At 37.1% G+C, this 22429-nt stretch overlaps 2 protein-coding genes across 6 annotated transcripts in view; one reads left to right on the top strand and one right to left on the bottom strand.

The window, feature by feature from the left end:
• TOGARAM1 (TOG array regulator of axonemal microtubules 1) overlaps positions 1-18850 on the bottom strand; it is an 83113-nt gene extending 64263 nt beyond the window's left edge. Inside the window, exons 1-2 of one of the 2 annotated variants that reach the window (XM_060619605.3) lie at positions 16457-18850; positions 1719-1875 (exon numbers count right to left, since the gene is read on the bottom strand). In XM_060619605.3, coding sequence (XP_060475588.2) covers positions 1719-1875; positions 16457-18499 — 2200 coding nt within the window. In that variant the 5' untranslated portion in view covers positions 18500-18850. The remainder of the gene's footprint in view (positions 1-1718; positions 1876-16456) is intronic. The other variant, XM_060619604.3, reaches the window with a different exon arrangement.
• A 92-nt stretch (positions 18851-18942) lies between these two features.
• KLHL28 (kelch like family member 28) overlaps positions 18943-22429 on the top strand; it is a 35457-nt gene continuing 31970 nt past the window's right edge. For 2 of the 4 annotated variants that reach the window (XM_078448291.2, XM_078448290.2), the window contains exon 1: positions 20219-20705. Coding sequence is in view for 1 of the 4 variants with exons in the window: in XM_078448290.2 (XP_078304416.2) it covers positions 20681-20705 (25 nt within the window). In the remaining 3 variants the exon portion in view is untranslated. Of the gene's footprint in view, positions 19159-20218; positions 20706-22429 lie in introns of those variants that run through there. The other 2 variants (XM_060619611.3, XM_060619610.3) reach the window with 2 other exon arrangements.

Raw genomic sequence — 22429 nt, 5'->3', positions numbered from 1 at the left:
GGGGTAAATGTACAGTAAGCCAGGCAGGAAGAAAGGGAAAGTTTTTGCTGTTGGTATATCTGATTGGTATCAGGGGTTAAAGAACAGAAGAGAGACTGGAAAAGTACAAAGAAAGGTATATTGAAAAATACACACAAAAACAGTTTCTTCCTACATGTTCCCTCCTCTCGCTATGGAACATTTCCCCAGACCTGACTTTCCTTTTTTTTTTTCCCTCAAGTTTTTATTTAAATTCCAGTTAGTTAACATGCAGTGTACTATTAGTTTCAGGAGTAGAATGTAGTGATTCATCACGTACATACAATAGCCAGAGCTCATACCAACAAATGCCCTCCTTAATTCACATCTCCCCACCCCCCTCCCCACTGGTAACCTTCAATTTGTTCTCTATAGTTAAGATTCTGTTTCCTGATTTGCCTCTCTTATGTTTTCCCCCATGTTCCTCTGTTTTGTTTCTTAAATTTTACATATGAGTAAAATAATAATGGTATTTGTCTTTCTCTGACTGACTCAATTTGCTTAGCATAATACATTCCAGCTCCATCCATGTCATTGCAAATGGCAAAATTTCATTCTTTTTGATGGTTGAGTAATATTTCATTGTGTGTATATACCATATCTTCTTTATCCATTCATCAGTTGATGGACATTTGGGCTTTTTCCATTATTTGGCTACTGTTGATAATGCTGCTATAAACATTGGGGTGCACGTATCCCTTCAAATCAGTGTTTTTGTATTCTTTGGGTAAATACCTCATAGTGCAATTGCTGGATCATAGGGTAGTTCTATTTTTTACTTTTTGAGGAACCTCCATACTGTTTTCCAGGGGGGCTGCACCAGTTTGCATCCCCACCAACAGTGTAAGAGGGTTCCCCTTTCTCCCTGTCCCCGCCAACACCTGTTGTTTCTTGTGCTAGCTTTTCTTCTTCCCAGTATTTGTAGTACACATTGCACAAAAAGTTGTACTGCAGAATTCTACTTTCTTTCTTAACATCTAACACAGCATTCACATGGTTTCCAAGCTTATTTCTAAGATCTCTTTCCCTCTACCTTGGCTAGATAAGGTTATCCCTGAGCAAGGGATCCCTTACAGTTCTATGTATGGGATTTTTAAAATTATCTCCCTATATTTTAAGCCCCTTTATCCTTCATCTACCAGATGAAGGATCAAGTCCAACTTTTCCTGGAGCTTTCCTAAACCACTTCAACACCTATCACATTTTCCTTTCTTAAATCCCTAAATAGTACTTACAATTCATATCACTCAGTCTAGCATCAGGTTATATGTTGTCTTATTTTCTAGTTATTTTAAATCTGTGTGACTAGATAAGAGCTCTCAATGGTACAGAAAGCATGAGCCTTATAAAAATCCAAGTAATGGTATGAGCATAACTGGATATATTCTTGAATTTCTTTTTCTCTATTAAATAAACATTAAACTACACAATCATTATAACAATCATTTTTGTGTAAAAATATTATGGAATTTTACTGCATATATATATACATATATATGTATATATATATGCATATATGCAGTATACATATATATACAATTATGTCAAAGTGTCCATTCTTATCAGATCTATAACAAATATTTATTGAATCTGAATTGTCTACTAGATTATAAATTCTTTGAGCTCTTGAATGAATTATTAAGTTTAGAGAAACCTTTAACTTAGTTTCAACGTGTCTATTACCTGAACATTTTACTTACCAGCAACACACACAGGAAGAGAATCTGGGTTATAATCCCGACTATTCTGAAATAAGTTTCTTGACACTCTTTTTCTGCTAAAACATAAATCATCATTGACTGGCATTCCTTGAGAGGGCTTTAATTTTGGAGATGGGATGAAATCGTATGCTGAAAACTATGAGAAGAGGATAATAAATTAACAAATTTGTGTTACATCTACTTGGTAATAAATATGAAAGAATAACTTAGACCCAATTATGAAATTCAGACTAAAAGAAAAATATTAAATTTATCAAATATACAATGAAACAAATAAACATCCACATATAGTATGGTAGGTACACCAACAGTATTTTTCATTCCATGACAGAAATGCTAATTTTGCCTCCTTATTACTTTATCCCATCTCTTTCCTGTACATTTGTTTTAAATGTTTATTTATTTATTTCTGAAAGACAGCATGAGTGAGGAAGGGACAGGGAAAGAGGGAGACAGAGAATCCCAAGCAGGCTCCGCGCTGTCAGCACACAGCCCAATGTGGGTCTTGAACACACAAACGATGAGATTATGACCTGAACTGAAACCAAGCATCAGACCTTAACCGACTGAGCCACTCAGACTCCCCTGTACCTTACTTCCTTAAGTACACATCTGGCAGCTAGGAAGGAAAAGAATGTAAAGGGACACACATCTAAAAAACAAGTTGAGTAGAGCAAAGCACATTTCTCATTCAGCAGTGTAGACTATCACACTATGATATTCTTGAGCATTAAATAGTAAATGGTAACTGAAGGTCACTGAACCAGCAAGCACCCCACTCTACTAGTCTTACTTACTATAGAATACTGATAGTAATATCAAATAAAAATATACACATGGTAACCTATACCATGGTTCCCTCAGGAGGGAACTTTTAATTAAAACTGAGTACGTGATACTTTATACAAGCCTAGTACTTCATAGTTTCCAATTTTTTTTTGACATGTCTCTTTTGATCCTTAAGGTACAAAAGCCAGAATAGAATTCTGAAGTAAAAGAACTAATCATAGCTAAAGAACTAAATGAGAACATTATTCAACTGTTCAAGACTTCTTTACCAATAATGAGCTCAATTGTTCTAGATCATTTCACGTTCAATGTGGCTACAGCATTAAAAAAATTGAGTGAATATGCCTGGCTGACTCAGTCAGAGATCATGCAACTCTTGATCTTGGGGTTGTGAGTTTGAGCCCCACATTTCATGTAGAGATTACATTAAATAAATAAATAAACTTTAAAAAAAAAGTGAACAAAAATTGTACTATCTATATATTTATTTGGAGCTTACGGACACAATCAAATCTAGACATGTGGTAAACTATCAGCCTTCTCAATATGCTTCTTTGCAAACTTTGCCAAGTATCAAACAATAATGAGAAACAATAAAATTAAAGATGTCTATTTGAAAACTTCTTAGTTACTTAACTATGAACTACCAGATCCTCAGATAACATGTTCTTCCTCATCAAATTTGTGAAAAACCAGTTAACACTTTCAAAAATTAACCAAGAAAATATCAGTGAAAAATAAACAATGCCCCAAATGAAAAAGACCCGATTTTACTTTCTCAAAGTATATTACAATTTCTATGACTGACTATATAGTAGTTTGTATTAAGTGTAATAAAAATGAAACAAACTGTGGTCAACTCCTGATTAGATTGATTAAAAGAACATACTAAGTCCATTAAAATAGTGAGAAATCCAGAAATAATCCTACAGTATGGAATACATATTAGATTTACTCTGTGATTAATTTCTGCTTAGAGAACAGAACATTACTGTATATGCCAGATACATACAACAACTAGTGGTGGTGGTGAGGATGGGAATGGGGATACTGGGGGTGGTGGTAGTGATGGAGAATGTGTGTGACTGTGGAATTTAAGAATGCAGAAGTCAGTCAGAGATTAATAAGTTTTGCTATGGAAAAAATATGCACATATCTGAAGGCAGACTATAGGACACACCAATGAAACCCTTTTGGGTCTCTCTTAAAAGTTGACAGATGATTTTCACGGATAAACTTTCATGGGACTAAATAATGAATTAAAGAAAAAAGGAAGTAGGACACCTGGGTGGCTCAGTTGGTTAGGCATCCGACTCTTGGTTTCTGCTCAGGTCATGATCTCATAGTTTGTGGATTCCAGCCCTGCGCTGGACTCTGTGCTGACAGTGCGGTGCCTGCTTGAGAGTCTCTCTCTCCCTCTCTGCCCCTCCCCCACTTGCTCTCTCTCTCAAAAAGAAATAAACAAACTTAAAAATAATTTTAAAGAGAAAAGGAAGTTAGGGTGAAAGAGAAAAAGTACAGATATATATATATTTTTTTAATTTTTTTTTTAACGTTTTATTTATTTTTGAGACAGGGAGAGACAGAGCATGAACAGGGGAGGGTCAGAGAGAGGGAGACACAGAATCTGAAACAGGCTCCAGGCTCTGAGCTGTCAGCACAGAGCCCGACGCGGGGCTCGAACTCACGGACCGCGAGATCATGACCTGAGCCGAAGTCGGCCGCTTAACCGACTGAGCCACCCAGGCGCCCCACAAATATATTTTTAAAGAGTTGAAAATTAATTTTATAAAATGTGAAGCAGTCTGTTGAGAGTACCTTAGGACTCTTAGAAACATGGACTGTTTTCAGTCTTTGAAGTTAATATCTGAAATGTAATTCATTTAATTTCTTAATTCCTTAGAGTTACAGAAAATCAAAGTATTATAAAATGTAAGCTTCATACTCGATGTTAACAACAATTTGAGATTTAGAGTCTTATTATTTTAATCTTGCTACTGTTAACTTTTCATTTGATTCCGTGTGTGTGTGTGTGTGTGTGTGTGTGTGTGTGTGTGTTTTCAAGTAAACTCTACTCCCCAATGTGGGGCTTGAGCTCATAACCCCAAGATCAAGAGTTGCATGCTCTACTGACTGAGCCATCCAGGTGCCCCAATTCCTTGTATAATTTTTTAATAAAAGGATCTTTTAAAAAATTTTTTTGGAGGTGTGCCTGGCTGCCTCAGTCTGTAGAGCATGCAACTCTTAATCTTGGGTTGTCACTTGGAGCCCCATAGTGTATACAGATTACATACATATATACATGCATACATACATAAAAATTTCTGGACCCTTTCATCTTCTACCATTTCTTTCTGGTTTTTACCTGGACTCCAACCTTGCTCATTAATGGTAACCATTAAAAAAGTTTATTCCAGCTACCTATAGTCTCCTGCTGAAACATCTTTGTGTTTTTTTCAAATGACTTGTTTTTTAATGTTTATTGATTTTGAGAGACAGGGAGACAGAGAGTGCATGCAAGTGGGGGAGGGACAGAGAGACAGAGAGAGAGAGAAAGAGAGACTCCAAACAGGGCTCAAACTCACTAATCATGAGATCATGACCTGAGCTGAAATCAAGAGTCAGACACTCAACTGACTGAGCCACCCAGGCGCACCTCAAGTCACTTTCTGCGCACACTTGAAGAAAACATGGTTGTATTAATATATATGAAGTTTTATATACCACTTTTGCAATTAACATTACCATAAAAGTATTTCTCGTGTCTTTAAGACTTCTTATAAATGCTATAAACTTTAATTACAAAAGTAGTAAACTGCTTATTGTAAAAAAAATGCAAAAAATATAGAAGTAAATAAGATATAAAGTCCAATTCTTTGGTACCTCTTTCATTAGAATTCTACTGATAGGGGCGCCTGGGTGGCTCAGTTGGTTTAGCGTCCGACTTCGGCTCAGGTCATGATCTCACAGTCCGTGAGTTCAAGCCCTGGGTTGGGCTCTGTGCTGACAGCTCAGAGCCTGGAGCCTGCTTCAGATTCTGTGTCTCCCTGTCTCTCTGCCCCTCCCCCCTCATGCTCTGCCTCTCTCTCTCTCTCTCTCTCTCTGTCAAAAATAAACATTAAAAAAAAAAAAAAAGAATTCTGATAAACTCTGTTAACAGGTCTTCTTGTACATATAAACATACTTCAGCAAGCTATTTTTAAGAAACAAAATGGACCACATAATACTCTGACACACAGTAAGTACTCAATATTGCAGACATCCTTCCATGTTAATCCATACATACTTGTTTATTATTTTTAATGGATGCCCAGCATTTTACATTGTTGTTGGACTCATAGTTCCCTATGGATGGACCTTTTCTTTGTCACAGCTTTTCACTATTACTATCTTGTAGTGAACATTGTTGTGCACATATCCTTGTTCATTTTTAAAGGCTATATAATGGTCCACTGACTAGATATGCCATTCTCCTATAATGGGACATTTGGGTTGCTTCCAAAAGACTTTGTTTCAAGTGATAAGGAAGACATTTCAACCAGGGAAATGGGGCATACCTGGCTTAAGGTAGCAGTACCGACTGAAGGAGACTGGCAGACCTTAGAAATACTGTCACATATGTTATACAGCTAAAATATCTTTTTAAAACAACCAAAGTGGTTTCTTTAATATCCTTAGAGAATACCCAAACTGAACTTTTTGTAACTGTCAGCTATCAGTTTTCCCACAAAATATGCAGACAAGACTATTTCTCATTTTTCCTTTATTTAGCCAATTAGAGGACTCTGTTACATATAAGAAAACAAATTACATTGCAAAATAACAAACCAACTATTTCTGACTCCTTGATGTTTATTTCTGGAGATCTTGCTGATGTGCTGACTTTCTGGGTCCTAACGTGGGAATCAAACACATGGCCTGAAAGTGCACCTTTTCTGAGACTTGGGCCCTTGAGTCCTCAGTTAACCTTTCTTCATATAACTGATTGAGTGACATAGCTCCTGCTCATAAAGCCTCTTTCTGGTTCTGACTATAACTGAACACATGGACAATAGTTTCCACACAGATGGCAGCAGTGGAGGAAATGGGTTTTGATTTTATGACCTATTATGTGATTTCTGCCAGATGACAGTATCCTGGGCAGATGGCAGCTAACTGGGAATCTGCAATCTCATTTCCTTATTGGTGTGTTCTGTTTATGTTTGTTTTTAAATGTGCTGATATAAGCTCCATTACTCTAATAGCCAGAGCTTTCTTTCCCCATCCAAAGCTTAAGGTTTCTTCATGTTTACTTATAATGGGGTGAATACCTGTCAATATCTACAAAAAAATCAAATTCCTATACCAAAGATGAAAGGAAACAAGATCTTAACGTTCAATGGTCAGCTTTCTTCAGTATCTCTAAATAACTGAGTAACTGCAAGTTAATATTAATTTGGAATTCTGAAGCAAAAGAAAGGACAGTAAAGAAACTTAATTATAAATTAGACACTCAGAAAAATGATGGTTTCCAAAAGCCAAACAAAACAATATTTAATAGTTTTCTAAACTTCAAGTAAGTTTAGCTTTTTTAAAAACTAAGAAAACTCAATGACTTTATTTTACAAGATACGGACATTAGAAATATAATATCTCTCCAAATTCCTGCAAATCACAATTCTTAGTCTATTAGTTATCTTTGGCCATATAATGCATTATCCCAAAGTATAGTACCTTAAAACAATGAACATTCATTATCTTTCTTTCTGTGGATCACAAATTTACAAGTGGCTTAACTGGATGGTTCTAATCTCTTGAGGCTGCAATCAAGATATCGGCTAGGCTGTTGTCAACTGAAGCCCTAACTGAGACTGGAGGATCACTGAACTTCACTCCATGGCTACTAGCAGGAAGCTTCAGTTCCTTGCCATCTGGGTCTCTCCAGAGGACTGCTCATGATACGGCAGCTGGCTTCCTCCAAAGCAAGAGATTCGAGGAAAACACAACCAAGATGGAAGCTGCAGTGCCTTTTTATGACCTAGTTTCTGAAGTCACACACCATGATCTCTACTTTATTTGTTAAAAGTAAGTCATTAAGTCAGACACATGCAAGTAGAAGGGAACTGGATTGTAACTCTTCAAGGAAAGAATCTCAAAGAATTTGTGGTAATATATTTAAAACCAACATACTCAGCAATGATGAATCTAATGATGATTAAGTGTTTTTGGGGTTTTTTGCTGCTTTATCATAATTACATTCTCTAAGTTCTTGGAGGGTAAAATTTTTCCATTTTATGAATACAAAATATTTTTCGAGCAAACAGATTGGTATATCATGTCTATGTATAGACTGTATTAATCTATCAGAATAAAATAAACTGAAACAAGATCTTATTTCAGTTAGCATACTAAAATCATTATTAAAAGGGTGAGTGCTTATTTCACATTAAATGAAAAAAACCCAGAGACTTCTGAGATTTCTTTACTTTTTATGGTTTGAATGTACTGTGTAAGGAAAACAATGGTCTTGCCACAAGATGTACATTCAAGGAAAAACAAAGACTAGCTGTGAGTTTAATTAATGTCCTTGGTTAACCAAGAAAAAAAATGTTCTTAAACTTTAAAGTTTTAATATCTGGTATATAATTAATTACACAGGAAAAGTTCATATAAAATCCTTGGACAAATAAAACTCACTTAAAGACAGTTATTTGTCTTTGCCCAGATTTTATCACCATGTAAAATAATATTAATATGATATAATTGTTTGTGCAAACTTGAACCTATCTTCTCAGGAAAAGCCTAACTAACTTAAATTTCTCAAATGTCCTCCACTGGCTTCACTTTTCAAAATATAAAATTGTAAAATCATGAGTTCAATTAAATTTTATAATACATAATATCTTTATTAAAAGGGATCAACTCCTATAATGCCATAAATCCTACAATGATTAATATATTGCCTTGTGTTGTAGTTTTCAAACCCTTAATGTTATTTTAGACTAATATAAAATTGAATTAATGAAAAATCTTTAGAATTTCTAATTAAGATAAAAATTCAAATCACTGATCATTAAATGTTTTTAATTTACCCTTTTCTCTTATACATTATAGAATAACCATCAAATAAACAGATTAAAAGATCTATAAATACCTTTGGATGACATTAAATACATGTTTATTATTGCTACTTAAATCACCATAAAAGGATATGAAATGTGTACTCTTAGAGAGAATGAAAGATAATTCTTGGTTATATGCCTTTTTTTTTTCTGCATCTATGAGGAAACACAGCTGGTTTCTTTGTGTAAGGTTGTATTTAATACATACAGCTGACAAGGCTCTAGGTAAAAAAATTACAGAGAGATAAAAATATGTACACAAGAAGGGGTGCCTGGGTGGGTTCGTCAGTTAAGCATCAGACTCTTGGTTTTGGCTCAGGTCATGATCTCACGGTTTTTGAGTTCAAGCCCCACATTGAGCTCCACGCTGATAGTGTGGAGCCTGCCTGAGATCCTCTCTCTCTGCCCCTCCTCTGCTCTCCCTCTCTCTCTCAAAAATAAATAAATAAACTGTAAAAAAAAAAATGTACACAAGGCAATGGATACATGCTGTCCATTTATCAAGGGCACTGTTACAGCTTTTTTTTAAGGTGAAAAAAACATATAAACATACATTACCTTATTTAATATGTTTTTAAGGTTTATTTTTTAAAATTTATTTTAAAATTATTTTTAAGTTTTTAAATAGATCATCCACACTGACAATAGATATGCTTCAGTGCTGTTCAGGATTTTGACAAGCATTAAAACTAAAAGTTTTTCAAATTCTTTAAACCTTCAATAAAATCTAAAAGAAAAAAAAAATCAGGGGCTCTGGGGTGGCTCAGTAGGTAGAGCATGTGACTCTCGATTTTGGGGTCATGAGTTCAGACCCAAGGGTGGACACAAAGATTATTTTTAAAAAATTTAAAAAGAAAAAAGAAAATCAGTGAGTACTTCTTGGAAACTAACATCTATACTGACATCAGATATGCTTTCAGGATTGTTCATGGTTTTGACATGCTTAAACTAAGAGTTTTTCTCCTTCAGATACTCCAATCATATTTTAAAAAGAAAATCAAAAACTACTTATTAGAAACAACTGAACATCCAAGAAAAGCCTCATTAGAATGAATTCACAACAAATACATTACTGCAGGTTAATAATTTTTACCTTCAAATTTGTCATATTAAGTATTCTAAACCTTTCCCATATTCTTCAGATCCCGGACCCATAATTTTCCATTTTCAGCTTACCTCTTAGTTTACCAGAATATGGAAGCTTAATTATTAGAGCTGCTCTCAAAATGTGGTTCACAAACCAGAGCATCAGCAACACCTAGGAGCTTATTAGACATGTAGTCTCAGATCCCATCCCAGACAAACTGAATCAGATTCTGTATTTTAACAAGATCCTGAGTCAATCCACATGCATATTAAAGTTTAATAAGCACTGTTCTAGAATCACATCTTCCTTTCTTTTGACTAAAAACAAAATGCACCCTTGTTGCTACCTCAAAATTTTTCTGTATCCTTCGTCACCCTCCTTTTTTCTTTCATTTCCAGAGGAAAAGACTTCCTCCTCTGTTCCACAGCTAAGCTCCCTATATAAACCTGTGTTCTTGACTCATTCAGTCCTTATTTAGGACCCATTAATTCCTTGCCTCTCTTTCTCAAATATGCTTACAGGGACCAAATCATAAGTATTTTTCATATCTAACATCTACCACAGTACAAGGCACAGAGTAGGTATGTTGAATTCATAATTGGCTCCTTTTTCTGCCTCTCTCAAGTCAAGCGTTTCCTATTTTAAAATAAAACACAGTAATAACTCGTCCTGCTATATCCTGCATGGTCTTTTCTTTCACTGCCAAACCCTTAAATGTCTCTCACTTAACAGATATTTATTGATACTAATTGCGGACACAGCACTATGGTTAGTACTATTGCAAAAACAAAAACCAAAAGAAACAGTCCCTATCACCCCAGTGCTTACCATCATTGAGAAAGAGAACATGGCTCACATGTGCTAAACAATGATAGAAAAAAATGCTAGGCGGTGCTTTAAAGAGTAGATTATAAGCTTGCATTTGGCTTCACACATAGTGGATGATCAAAAAGATGTTGAAGAAATGCTTACTGCCTGTATTCCTTATCAACTCACTTCATAAACTTTTAAATTCAGTCTCTATGACATTCTTCTAAAACCACTCTTTTCCATGTCCCAATGACCTTCCTATAATCAAATCTTCCACCCTGAAAAAGCTACAGAGCTAGTAACTGCATACACATGAAGCAAGTATGCTCTTTATTTTTCATTCTAGTTTACTGACTACTATGTCTCTTACCACACTGTATAGAAATCTGTTAGGAAAAATATAGCTAATATGGTAGTCAGCTAGTGAGGCCTGATCACTGACCCCATTAACCCATTAAAACACTCATAAGAAACATAAAAAGAGATGCAAAGTTAAAATACCACAGGAACATGGTTGTCAGTGATTTGATGTGTTAGGGCACAAAAATAATCAACTAAATGGTGGAAACAATAACAGAATTTAAAAGTTTAAGTATTCAAAAAGTAAGAGAGCAGTTAGACCATGATATTATATGATCTAATATTAAATAGTCACTAAAGATCCTTCTACAGATTATTCGATATTAAAGAAAAAAATGTTCATGGTAAAGTAAGTGAATAACTAAAATGGGGACGTTCATTTTCATGCCTGAAAAAAGAATCAGGCAACAGAACATTCAGTGCATACCTCTCTCAGAAGTGATTACTACTAGAAAAATCTAATTTACTTCTTTGTGCTTTTTTATATTTTCCAAATTTTCTATAAGTACACATTAACTTTTTTATAATCAGAAAATTATTAAGAGGAAATTCAGGAAGATAAAGTTATTAAAAATTATTTTACAAGTAGCAGGCTGAATATGTAAGAACAAGTCATGTTTCAGTCTTCCTTCTCCTTAATCTCTCCTGCATTTAGTGGTACAGATGTATTTTCTCAAACTTTCTGCTTCACTTCTAAAACTTTGTTTTTCCTTGGTTCTCTTCCAACTGTTAGGCACCTCTTTCTTTGCCTTATTTGGTTCTGTCTCATATATCTCTTCCCTAATTGGGGCTGTATGCCAAGACTGAGTCCTAAGCATGCTGCTCTTGCTCTATATACCCTTCACTGGAAAGTCTACCCACTCTCAGTCTCAGCAAATACTTCTCAGTATATGACCTCCAAGATTTACATCCCTGGTTCTTTCTTTGTCTCTGGATAGTATTTTTCAAACTCAACTAGAATATTCTATCTTGTTCCACCTAAAATTCATTTTCTACCTAATTAATTTCCTTGTTTGGGGCCTTCTTATATGTATTCATGGATTTTATGCATTGGTCACCTCATGTAAATCTTAGTTCTCTCTCTCTCTCTCTCTCTCTCTCTCTCTCTCTCTCACCCTCTACTCTAACACTTGGTCACTAAATGTTTTGAAACATCTCTTACATCCATTATTTTCTTTCTAGTCTAATCCTGATACCCTGCTAATCCTTACAGATCTCAACACCTCACACAAGCAGTCTAATTCATAAGTCTAATTAATCTCCTAAGTCTGTAGTCTCTAGCTCTAGAAAGAAAGAAAGAAAGAAAGAAAGAAAGAAAGAAAGAAAACAAAAAGTACAACCTACACATTTCTGTTGTTGTGATGAATTTTCCTAAAGCATTGCTTAAAAAAAAAGAAAGGAGGGGCGCCTAGGTAACACAGTTGGTTGAGCATCCAACTCTTGATTTCGGTTCAGGTCATGATCTCACAATTTGTGAGTCCTGTGTAGGCTCTGCGCTGATAGTGTGTAGACTGCTCAGGATTCTCTCTCCTCTCTTTCCCTGCTTCTCCCCAACTTGTGCACGCTCACAAGCTAAACTCTTTGGTCTGATATTCAAGAGTTTCCAATGTAGCCCTGCTTCCCTCTTGTAAACGTATTTTCTAACACTACATTACAAAAATCATCTAAGCAAATGAGTCTACTTTTAAAATGAGCTACAGAAGTACATAAACATTCACGAGTTTTTCTGGAAGCTTTGCTGTTTAATGTAATTAACCAACGCTATATGTGGACAAGACAGAAATAATCAATTAACAGCAGACTGGAAATGTTAAAGCAGAACTTGGGCAAGAGCCAACACCTAACAGATCAGGGGCCATGACATTCTAGAAAAGGCAAAACTATGGAAACAGTAATCAGTGGTTGCTGGAAGGGAGGGAAGGAGTGATGAAGAGGCAGAGCACAGAGGATTTTCAGGGCAGTGAAACTATACTCAATGATACTATAATGGTAGATACTAGACATAGATTTGTCCAAGCCCACAGAATATACAACAGCAAGAGCAAATCCTAATGTAAAACTACAGACTTTTGGTGATAATATGTCAATTTACATCAACTGCAATAAACATACCACTGTGGTGCTTGTGCAGGAGACTGTGCATGTGTGAGGGCAGAGGAGACAACAGAAATCTCTGTACTTTCTCTTCAATTTGCTATGAACCTAAAGCTGCTCTAAAAAATAATGTTTATTAATTAAAATACATACATACTTCAAAAACTGCTCACCTAAAAATATTTAACTATTTAATCCCTGTCCTCAAGATAAATTCCAATGTAGTTCTTCTACAAACCATTTATGAGCAAGAAAGTATAACTTAATTTCTGGGATATGTTCTTTCATCTATCTATCTATCTTTCTTTCTTTCTTTCTTTCTTTCTCTCTCTCTCTCTCTGTCTTTCTTTCTAGAGAGAGAATGTGCCTGCAGGTGTGCAGGGGAGGGTGAGAGTGAGAGCTAGAGTGAAAGAGAGAGAGAGAGAGAGAGAGAGAGAGAGAAAGAAAGAATATGTGAGCACGCAGGGGAGGGGCAAAGAGAGGGAGAGACAGAATCCCAAGCAGGCTCCATGCTTGTCCGCACAGAGCCCCATGTGGGGCTCAATACCATGAACCACGAGATCATGACCTGAGCTGAAATCAAGAGTTGGATGTTCAAGCAACTGAGTCACCCAGGTGCCCCAAGTTCCATCTTTTAAAAGCAATATATATATACACTGGAATTTAAAAAATGCACTTATATTCAGATTCTTGGTGCTTTGGCCAGCACCAGAATCATCTTCTTTTTTAAAAAATATTTATTTATTTTGGGGGAGGGCAAGTGGAGGAGAGACAGAGAGGGGGGGATCCGAAGTGGGATCTGCTCTGACAGGCTGACAGCAGCAAGCCTGATGTGGGGTTGACCTCATGAACCACAAGATCATGACCTGAGTGGAAGTCAGATGCTCAACCAACTAAGCCACCCAGATGCCCCCAGAATCTTCTTGATACACTAACATTTTAGTTTTGACACAGAACAAGCAGGATTAAGATCAATGCTTAAAGAAACCCATTCGTTGCCAGGTAATGTTTACAGTACACAAGAACAACCATATAACTAGATTATGTAAATCTGAAAATCATTGTTAAAAATAATTTGGAGTAGAAGGAAGGAAAGAATATTTAGTTTACCTCCATCCATTTGAGTTCTACTGCAAAAATACAAACTCCTTATTTGTAATAATGATCTCTGTATTTTTGCTTCTGATTGTATTTCTAGTATCTTCTGCTACCTCCCACCAAACAGTTTCAGCAGTACAGAAACTCACCATTTCTTATTCATTTGCTAAGTCCTTCATAACTCAGTGTCTCAACATATATTCCTCCCATCTGGAATTCACCAGAACCCGTCCACACTTAAGCAAACTTCTACTCATCTTTTATCACACCGTTTAAATCATAATAACTCAGAAAACAATTTAAGAAAAGTTTGAAAACAAAACTCTGTGGGATAATTCTAAGCAGAAAAAGAACTGCAAAGAAATCTTGAACTTTTATCGCTTCTCGGCCTTTTGGCTAAGATCAAGTGTAGAAATCTTGAACTTTAGTAGGTAGTTAGTTGTCATGTTATTGGTGTAGTAATTATATTTTGTACATCATAGAATACAGTATATGAATAAATATGACTGACACTGGGAACCAGGGTTTTACTGTGGGAGAAGGAAGATATGGACTAAAGGAAGATAAGGAAAAACGCTGTAGTGCTGGATTTGAACTGGAGGTTATCAATATGATTCACACACACACACACACACACACACACACACACACACACAAAGGTACTGCCTGGTTCTGTCCACTGAAGTGACCAATCCACAATAGTAAACAATAGCGATGAATACATTTATACCTAGACTTTGGTTTTTAAATTCTGCTCTTAACTAAAAAAGCAGTTTGAAAAAATGGTTGATTCCAGGTCTGACACAAGAAAGGTACAAAGTAAGCCTGGGAATCTTGTATGATTAAGAATGTGTTCAATGACTAAGGAGTCACGTCAAAGGACATAAGAATCAGCCACTGGTCAACTAAGAGCCAATTTTAGCATCAAAAGGAATACTGATGTACTTAACACAGAGAATAAAAAAGAATGCCACATAACAAATACAGAAGAAATGTAAGAATTTTTAAAAAATTACTCTTTCTTTGTAGACCTTGATGTAATAAATGATATAGGTTTGGATCACTATTAGATGCTAAGAACAGTGGCTGAAAGGTTTTTAGGTTATTTATACAGTCTCAAAGTATCACTTTACAGATCACGTGCTAATTATAAAGAAGAAAATAAACCTTACAAGACAGTGATCTGGTTATCACTACATTAACCAAGTGGTAAAATTTAGCTCACCAGTAGTGAGACGACATGATATTATATGTATCCTCATGTGATATAATGTGAACTTTACAATATCTCCCATGTAACATTTTTGCTAAAATTGTTTATCTTGAATGTATTCATAAAGAAACAATCAGACAAATTAAGGAATGTAGGAAATTCTACAAAATGACTACTTCAGACTCTTCAAATAAGTCAATGTCAAGAAAAAATAAACAAACAGGTAGACATATTGTTCTAGATAAGAGGTATATTAACCAAGTGAACCGTGATTGAAACCTAGGTGATAAAAGTAAAACAGATACTATAAAACATTTTTTACGGGTTAATTGGAGAAATTTAAACACAGACTATATATTAGATATTACTGAATTACTATTGATTTTTTGAGGTGTGATAATAATATGATAAAGGAAAATGCCATACTTAGAAAATAAATGTAGAAATATTGAGAAATGAAGTATCAAGATATCTGCACTTGCTTTCAAATGATTCAGCAAATATGAAGCATATATGAAAAGATGACAACTGACAGATATAGATGAAGTAGATGGGTATTCATTGTACAGTTCTTTTAAGTTATCTGTAGATTTGGAATTTTCAAAATAAAAACTGGAGGAAAAATCAGTTCAGATGTCACAACTTGGAAGACTTCTTGGAACTTCTTGGAGGAATTCTCGGAACTTTTCTAGTGGAATTCTTTTTTCTATTTTCAGTATTCCTACGGACTCTTTATATTTCTCCTTTAGCACTTAAGAAATTTGAAATTGCCCATTTACAGGTCTGTCTTTCTACCTAAACTTCACGGAACCAGCCTCATCTTCATTATTAGAAGTCTGCTCTTTATCTGACAAGTACTAAATACTCAGTGTTTGTGTATGGATGAGATAATTGACATACCAAGTTGACAGGCCCAAACTGAAATCCAAGTATTGTCATTATCAGATTGTGCCTCAAATTCAATGAAATCCATCAAGCAGTAAGCTTATTAAATGTTCCTACATGATCTGTACCATTACAATAGATGTCCACGTCAGCTTTCAAACCGACTTAAAAAAAACAGCATAACAACCCTCTAGCAGTTTCACCCTTAAGTCATTACAAACCTATTTTCATTTTAAACTCTTTCTAGTTTCAACTCAAGGAAATTAGAAAAGATGCATACCTGTTCTATATCCTTGGGATTGGAGGTCTGGTTTTCTCCCATGACTCCAGACTGCTCATTTTCCCATGGCAATTTATTTTTTCCTTTTCCTGCACTTAATACCCTTCGGGTACATATGGTTGGACTGTAAGATCCATAAATTTGCATGCTGTCCCTTGTGTGGTCACCACAATGACAGTGTGCACTCTGAGTTCTGTTACCAGCCAAAAGCCAATCTGTATCTGCTCCATGTGCCAAATGACTTGACCTACCCTGGGCAGATGATGGCATAAGTATTGCATATTCCACAAATCCCTGTTCTGTTAACCTTGGGAGGGTTTTCCTAGCCAATCTGGCCTGCACAGCATTCATCACTCCATCTCCATTATCTTGCAGTTCAACAGTATCCACAGCTTTGAAAAGGATGCTGGTTTTACCTGAGCCCATTGACGATGCCAACACAGCAAAGGCTTCAAGAGCTGCTTGGCGTACCCTGCGTTTGCTATCTACAAGAGCTGGCGCAAGATCAAAAGACAGTTTGGTTAAGTCAAAATCTTCACTTGGATAAGTCAGGAGGGAGCAGATGCAAATGTTCACTACCTCCTCTCTCACTCTGGAATGCTTATGTTTGAGATGTTCCAGGAGTAAACAAAGCACCTGTTGAGGACCTACTTCCTTCATTAGCTTGAGGAAGATTTTCATGTATTCTTGTTTGATTACCAACTTGTTATCTGCCAGCACTTTGACAGAAGCTGCTATAACTGGTCCCAAGAACTGTTGTACCTGCTCTCCAAGGCGAATAACCAGTAAATACAGGACCTGAAGTGTGCCATGGACCACTTTGAAGTTTGAATCGTCTAACAAATTATACAACAAGCTAATGAAACCGACAAGACTGGAATGAGGGGTAGAACTAGGGTTAACTCTTCCCATCACCTGTTTTAGTTCCTCAACAGCCTGAGTCCGGTTCTTATAGTCTTCCTGGTCTAACAACCTTGAATGAAGCTCTTGAGGAATAATCCCAAATTTAAGATTGCTGTTGGAAACAGTCACTGCACAGGGAAGAGGATCTTCAGGAAATCCAGAGGCTTCAAGTTCCAAATAATAAGGAACCTGACTTCCAAATTGAGACTCCAGGCGGCGATTGTAGTGTCTCCTCAACGCAGATGGCAGGCGAGAGATATAGGACTGAAATCTCTCTTGGCCAAGTCGTTCCCCAATTTGCTGAAGTGCAGAGAAAGCAGTCTCAGATTCTTCTTCTATCTCCTGATCGCCAAGCTTTCTGGCTAAGGATATTATTACCTCGGTGAGATCTAAGCTGAGCAACAAATCCTCAGGAGTAAGCAGGATGGGGAACAGTAGTGCTGTGGAAGCTCGAAGTCGGGCGTCGGTACTTTCCAGTCCCTGTTGTATAAGCGTTCTCAGCACCTGTCCAGAACTACGTTTCAGACAGACATGTAGGATTTGTAGCGCATCTTTCCGTAGGGCTGGATTCTCTTCTCTTAAGGAGATAACAAGTTGAGGCAGAAGTGCTAAGCTAAAGGCCTCTTCCAGCTGGCCTGCCTCCCCCTGACCCCGGAGAACGTCCGAGAGGAGCTGCAAGCAGAGTCGCTTCTCATCACTAACTCCTTCCACGAGCACTCGGCCCAAGGCCCGATACAATGCTTCCTTCCGTCGGGGGAAGCCGAGTCGACCGCCCCGCCGCGGCAAAGCAGCCTGCAAAGCCTGGAAGGCCTCGGAAGGATCTGGCGCGGTCCGGAGGAGTTGAAGAAGCCGAGTCTCCTCTTCGTCTCCCCCTGCCAAACCACCTCCAGACCCAGACCAACCACTTGTGACTGCCTCCGCGGGCATCACGAGGGTCGAGGCCAGAGGTGAAGGTGTCGGGGGGCAGGAACCGTGGTCTCCGGCAGCTCCACGGCAGTAGTTTTTCTCGCCTCTCATGGTGCCCCCACCTCGACTATCATCAGTCTCTGGGGCGGAAGGACGACTGCAGCTCTGGAGGCGATAGGCATAGAGGGCTGGAAGGTGCGGCAGCAGGAGCAGCGCAGAGGGCACAGCCTCCATGGAGAGTCGTCAGATGGCAAAGGCTGTAGGAAACCATCGTCTTTGAAGGGCTCGATGGAGCCCAGCCTTCCAGGTTCCTCTACAAGCCACAAGCTGTAGAGGAGGGAAAAGAACAGCTTCAGTTAGCTGCCAAGCCGCTCCCAACTCCGGGAGGCTGCCTTCTGCAAAATGGCCCCTGCCTGAGCCCCAGACCCCACAGCAGCCACCGGGCGTATCCAGGGGCACCACGTGACCAAACCGATCGCTTCCATGGTGATCCACCCAGCGCGGACCTCTTGACCCGGAACTCAACTTGCCGTGTTGAATGCTGGGTACTGTAGTCCACGTCGGGTGTTACGACTAGGCAGCAGGATCCTGGAAAAGGAAGTGAGAACATTACGACGGTAGCAAACGTCTGTAGAGCGGAGAAGGCAAAGCAGCGTGAAGGCATTAGACGGAAGTGACGTTCTCGCTCCGAGCGGAAGTTCCCCTCCCCACCGGAAAGAATTGGGGTTTGACTGGGGACAAGTAGGGGGTCTTACCCCGACACCGCTGGCCTACGACTTCTCTTGTTGTTACCTGCCTGATTCCGGGGACTCAGGTATTTTCCTTTTGCTGTCCTCCTGCGGCGCGGGCTTTGGCAGAGTTTTGCCGGAGTGACGCTGGTGCTGCAGTAAGAGGTAAAGAAATGAACAGGAGCAAGCAGGGAGAAAGGCGACATCTTCTTGTGCAGGGCTTGTTATCGTTGCAAATGCGTTGCTTTCTACAACCCTGAGTTAGTGCGATCCTTTTGTCCTGCGGCCCGCGTACCCTGACAGGAGATTCGGACTAAGGCCAAGCTTACAGCTCGCGTACTTTTTTCAAATTCTGGTCTTTGGGGCCCTTATTCTCCCCGCCCTACCCCCTTCCTACTTCGCTTACACGACGGTCTTGGAAGGTTGATGATTTTTTCATTTTTCCTTAATCTCATCACTTTAAATTCTCTTTTAAAACGTACTTAATTTATTTTTCCCTGTAGCTCCCACCTCTCCCTTAGACGTTCTCAAAGGCCCCTAATGCAGTTCCTTTATGAGACTTACCTCCTTCCCTCCTCCGGCGCCCTGTGCCATCCCAACCTCCCTGCAGGATCCTTGCGCGTGTCTGCAGCCCTTCAGTCTCCTGGAAACTGAGATTGCAAAGACAGTTTCAGTTGCGGTTGAAGGCTTGGCATCACGGTCCTAAGAGAACTGCCCTGTAGATTTACGGCTAATAATAGACATTTCTTTTTTTAGGCGAACTGTGAATTTGGTGAGTGGTTCTTTCCTGTTGTAAATGAAACTTAAGCGAACACAGTTGAAGAGCTGGAGTGTCGGGAGTGTCTGTTGTGAGGCTGTATTCTTTTGGAGTGTGTGGGGGAGTTGGGCTTTTTTGAAGCATAACACAATTAATTACTTTAGGATGACTTATTGAGAAAAGGCTGCAGAAAAGTTATCGTTTGAGGTCTCCTATTTATGCATTTTAAATGTAAGTGAAGTCAGGATATTTGAGTTACATATGGAAACCTTTTTTAAATAATGTTGCTGGATAATGCAAGTTAAAACAATTTCTGTTGTCTTAAGTAAAATTTGGATATCATAGGTTTCTTTTTTGTCTTTTAGGAATAGAGTAAATGTGAATGAGGCCTATGTAAACATCCTTATGTTTTGGTTTCAGTTCTTTTGTGGTTGGTTGTTATTTTGAGTTTAGTCAGTCATTTTGGTGTTTAAATGAATCTGCCTAATTTGGTTTAGGTATATTTCAGTAGACCAAAAAAAGAAAAAAAAAGTTTTGTTTTGTTTTGTTTTTAATTTAGGGACAGGGTAAGGGCTGGGGAGTTAAAACCCAAGAGATGATTGTAGCAGTCGTCAGTGAAAAGGAATGTCTGTCTGGTTTTCATATTCCAATGTAAGAAACTCATATTTATACTTTTAGTCATAAAAGTCCAGGTCTCAGGACCCCAATTCAAACTAAACTGAGTAAGAGAATGATGTACACTTTAGAATGTACATATTAGAATGCTAGTTTATGTTGGAATAGAAGATAACCCTTTCCAGTGATCAGAATTTTCAGGTGGAAGAATCCAGTGCACTCTTTCCTGTATCCAAGAACTTGGGAAGCCAAGTTAGTAAGTGGAGGTTGTGTGGTAATCATGGAATCAAAGAAAAGGAACTTGGAACGTCTTGAATGATGTACCATTATCAAAGTTATGGTAGAAGCTTTAGAATTACCCCTTCTCTTCATAGTGAATACTTCTCAAGGATTGTGGATACTTAAACCAACCAGTTATTGTGCCTTTCCCTTAGAATAAGGCAAAATGAGTCTTAATTTTGATCCTTTTTTCAGGGCTCTGTAGATTACTATGTTATAGATTGCAATTTATTTTATATCTGTTACATTTAATTTCCTTGGTAAAGACTTGGAAGATGCATTAGTCTCCATGGTGGATATTTAGGAAATGGGACCTTAATTAACATCATACATCTTATAATTATCTTTAGGGGTTATTTTGTGGAAGGCAGATCGCATCCATTTAATGTATATTCGGTTTATTTCTTTTACAAAGAAAAATTTTAAAAAATCTTATTCTTGAATTCCAGGAATCCAGGGAATTGTAGAAATTGTGTACTGACTAGAAAAACCTTTTATGTTTAACCATAAATAGAGATAGGATAAAAAAATTTTTTTAATGTTTATTTATTTTTTGAAAGAGCATGCAAGAGTTTGGGCAGAGGGGGCAGAGAGATAGGGGAACAGAGGATCCCAAGTGGGCTCTGCACTGACAACAGAGAGCCTGGTGTGGAGCTTGAACTCACAGACTGTGAGATCATGACCTGACCCGAAGTTGGACGTTTAACTGACTGAGCCACCCAGGCACCCCAGAGATAGGACAAAAATTTTTAAATCAAATTCCAAAATAGTGGAATACACTATGTGTTTAATAGTACACCTTTTAAAGTTGAAAGGCTGTAATTAAGAGTACGTTGAAAATACCAAATTCAGGTAAGACAAATTAAAAATACCAATATTTTTTAACAAGTTTAGTTAAATTAATGGATTATAGGAATATTTGTGATACATTAATTTTTGAGCTGAACTTAAGCAAGGTAAATAAAATTGTCCTAAAAACATCTCTTATTTTCACAGACATAAGATATTACTTGGTTGGATAAACCACTATGATTTTTTTCTGTGTTCTTACTCAAATTTTACAGACATTGAGGAATATTGGAAATCAGTGTGAATTCTGTAAACTATTAAGAGTTTTGTATAGTTTTAAGAAGTTATTGTGAATAAATGCTATGCAAATGAAAGGTACAATTAACAGATCGTGATATGACTACCATTTATTGATTGTTGGCTGTCATACAGTATGATAAGTACTTAATGGATATGGACTCATTTAATTTTCACAACAAGTTTTGGAAGCTACATCTATGTTTGTACTGTGGCAATTGTATCCATTAGAAAGTAATTGAACAGAAAAAGAAAGTAAAACTCAAGCTCTGTAGGTACATGGTAGAGCTTTGGAAAAGCTTTGGTGGGGGAAAGTGTTGAAATATAGGAAAAAATTAGATTTTTGTATTAATCATTCATATATTATATTTATTCATATATTTTAATTATATTTATTAAATATATATTATATTTTTATTTATTATAAATATATTCATATATTTTATTCATATATATTTATTCATATATTTATTATATATTTTATCTTGAAAATATTATATATATTTTAACCTTTTTTTAACAGTTCTGTACTGTTTTAGTTTCTTATTTGAGCCAAAACTTAATAAGGTTAAGAAATTATGAGTCTGTTTTTGTATATGTGTAATTAAACAACATTTTCATTTCTTTAGGTTTATGTTTCAAAGCTGTTGTGCAGTTTGGACTGAGTCAAAAGTATAGTTTTAAACAACAATCAATTTT

The sequence above is a fragment of the Panthera onca genome, chromosome B3, assembly GCF_046562875.1.
Source record: "Panthera onca isolate mPanOnc1 chromosome B3, mPanOnc1 haplotype 2, whole genome shotgun sequence".
Lineage (NCBI taxonomy): Eukaryota > Metazoa > Chordata > Mammalia > Carnivora > Felidae > Panthera > Panthera onca.
This window is presented reverse-complemented; position numbering and strand designations above follow the sequence as displayed.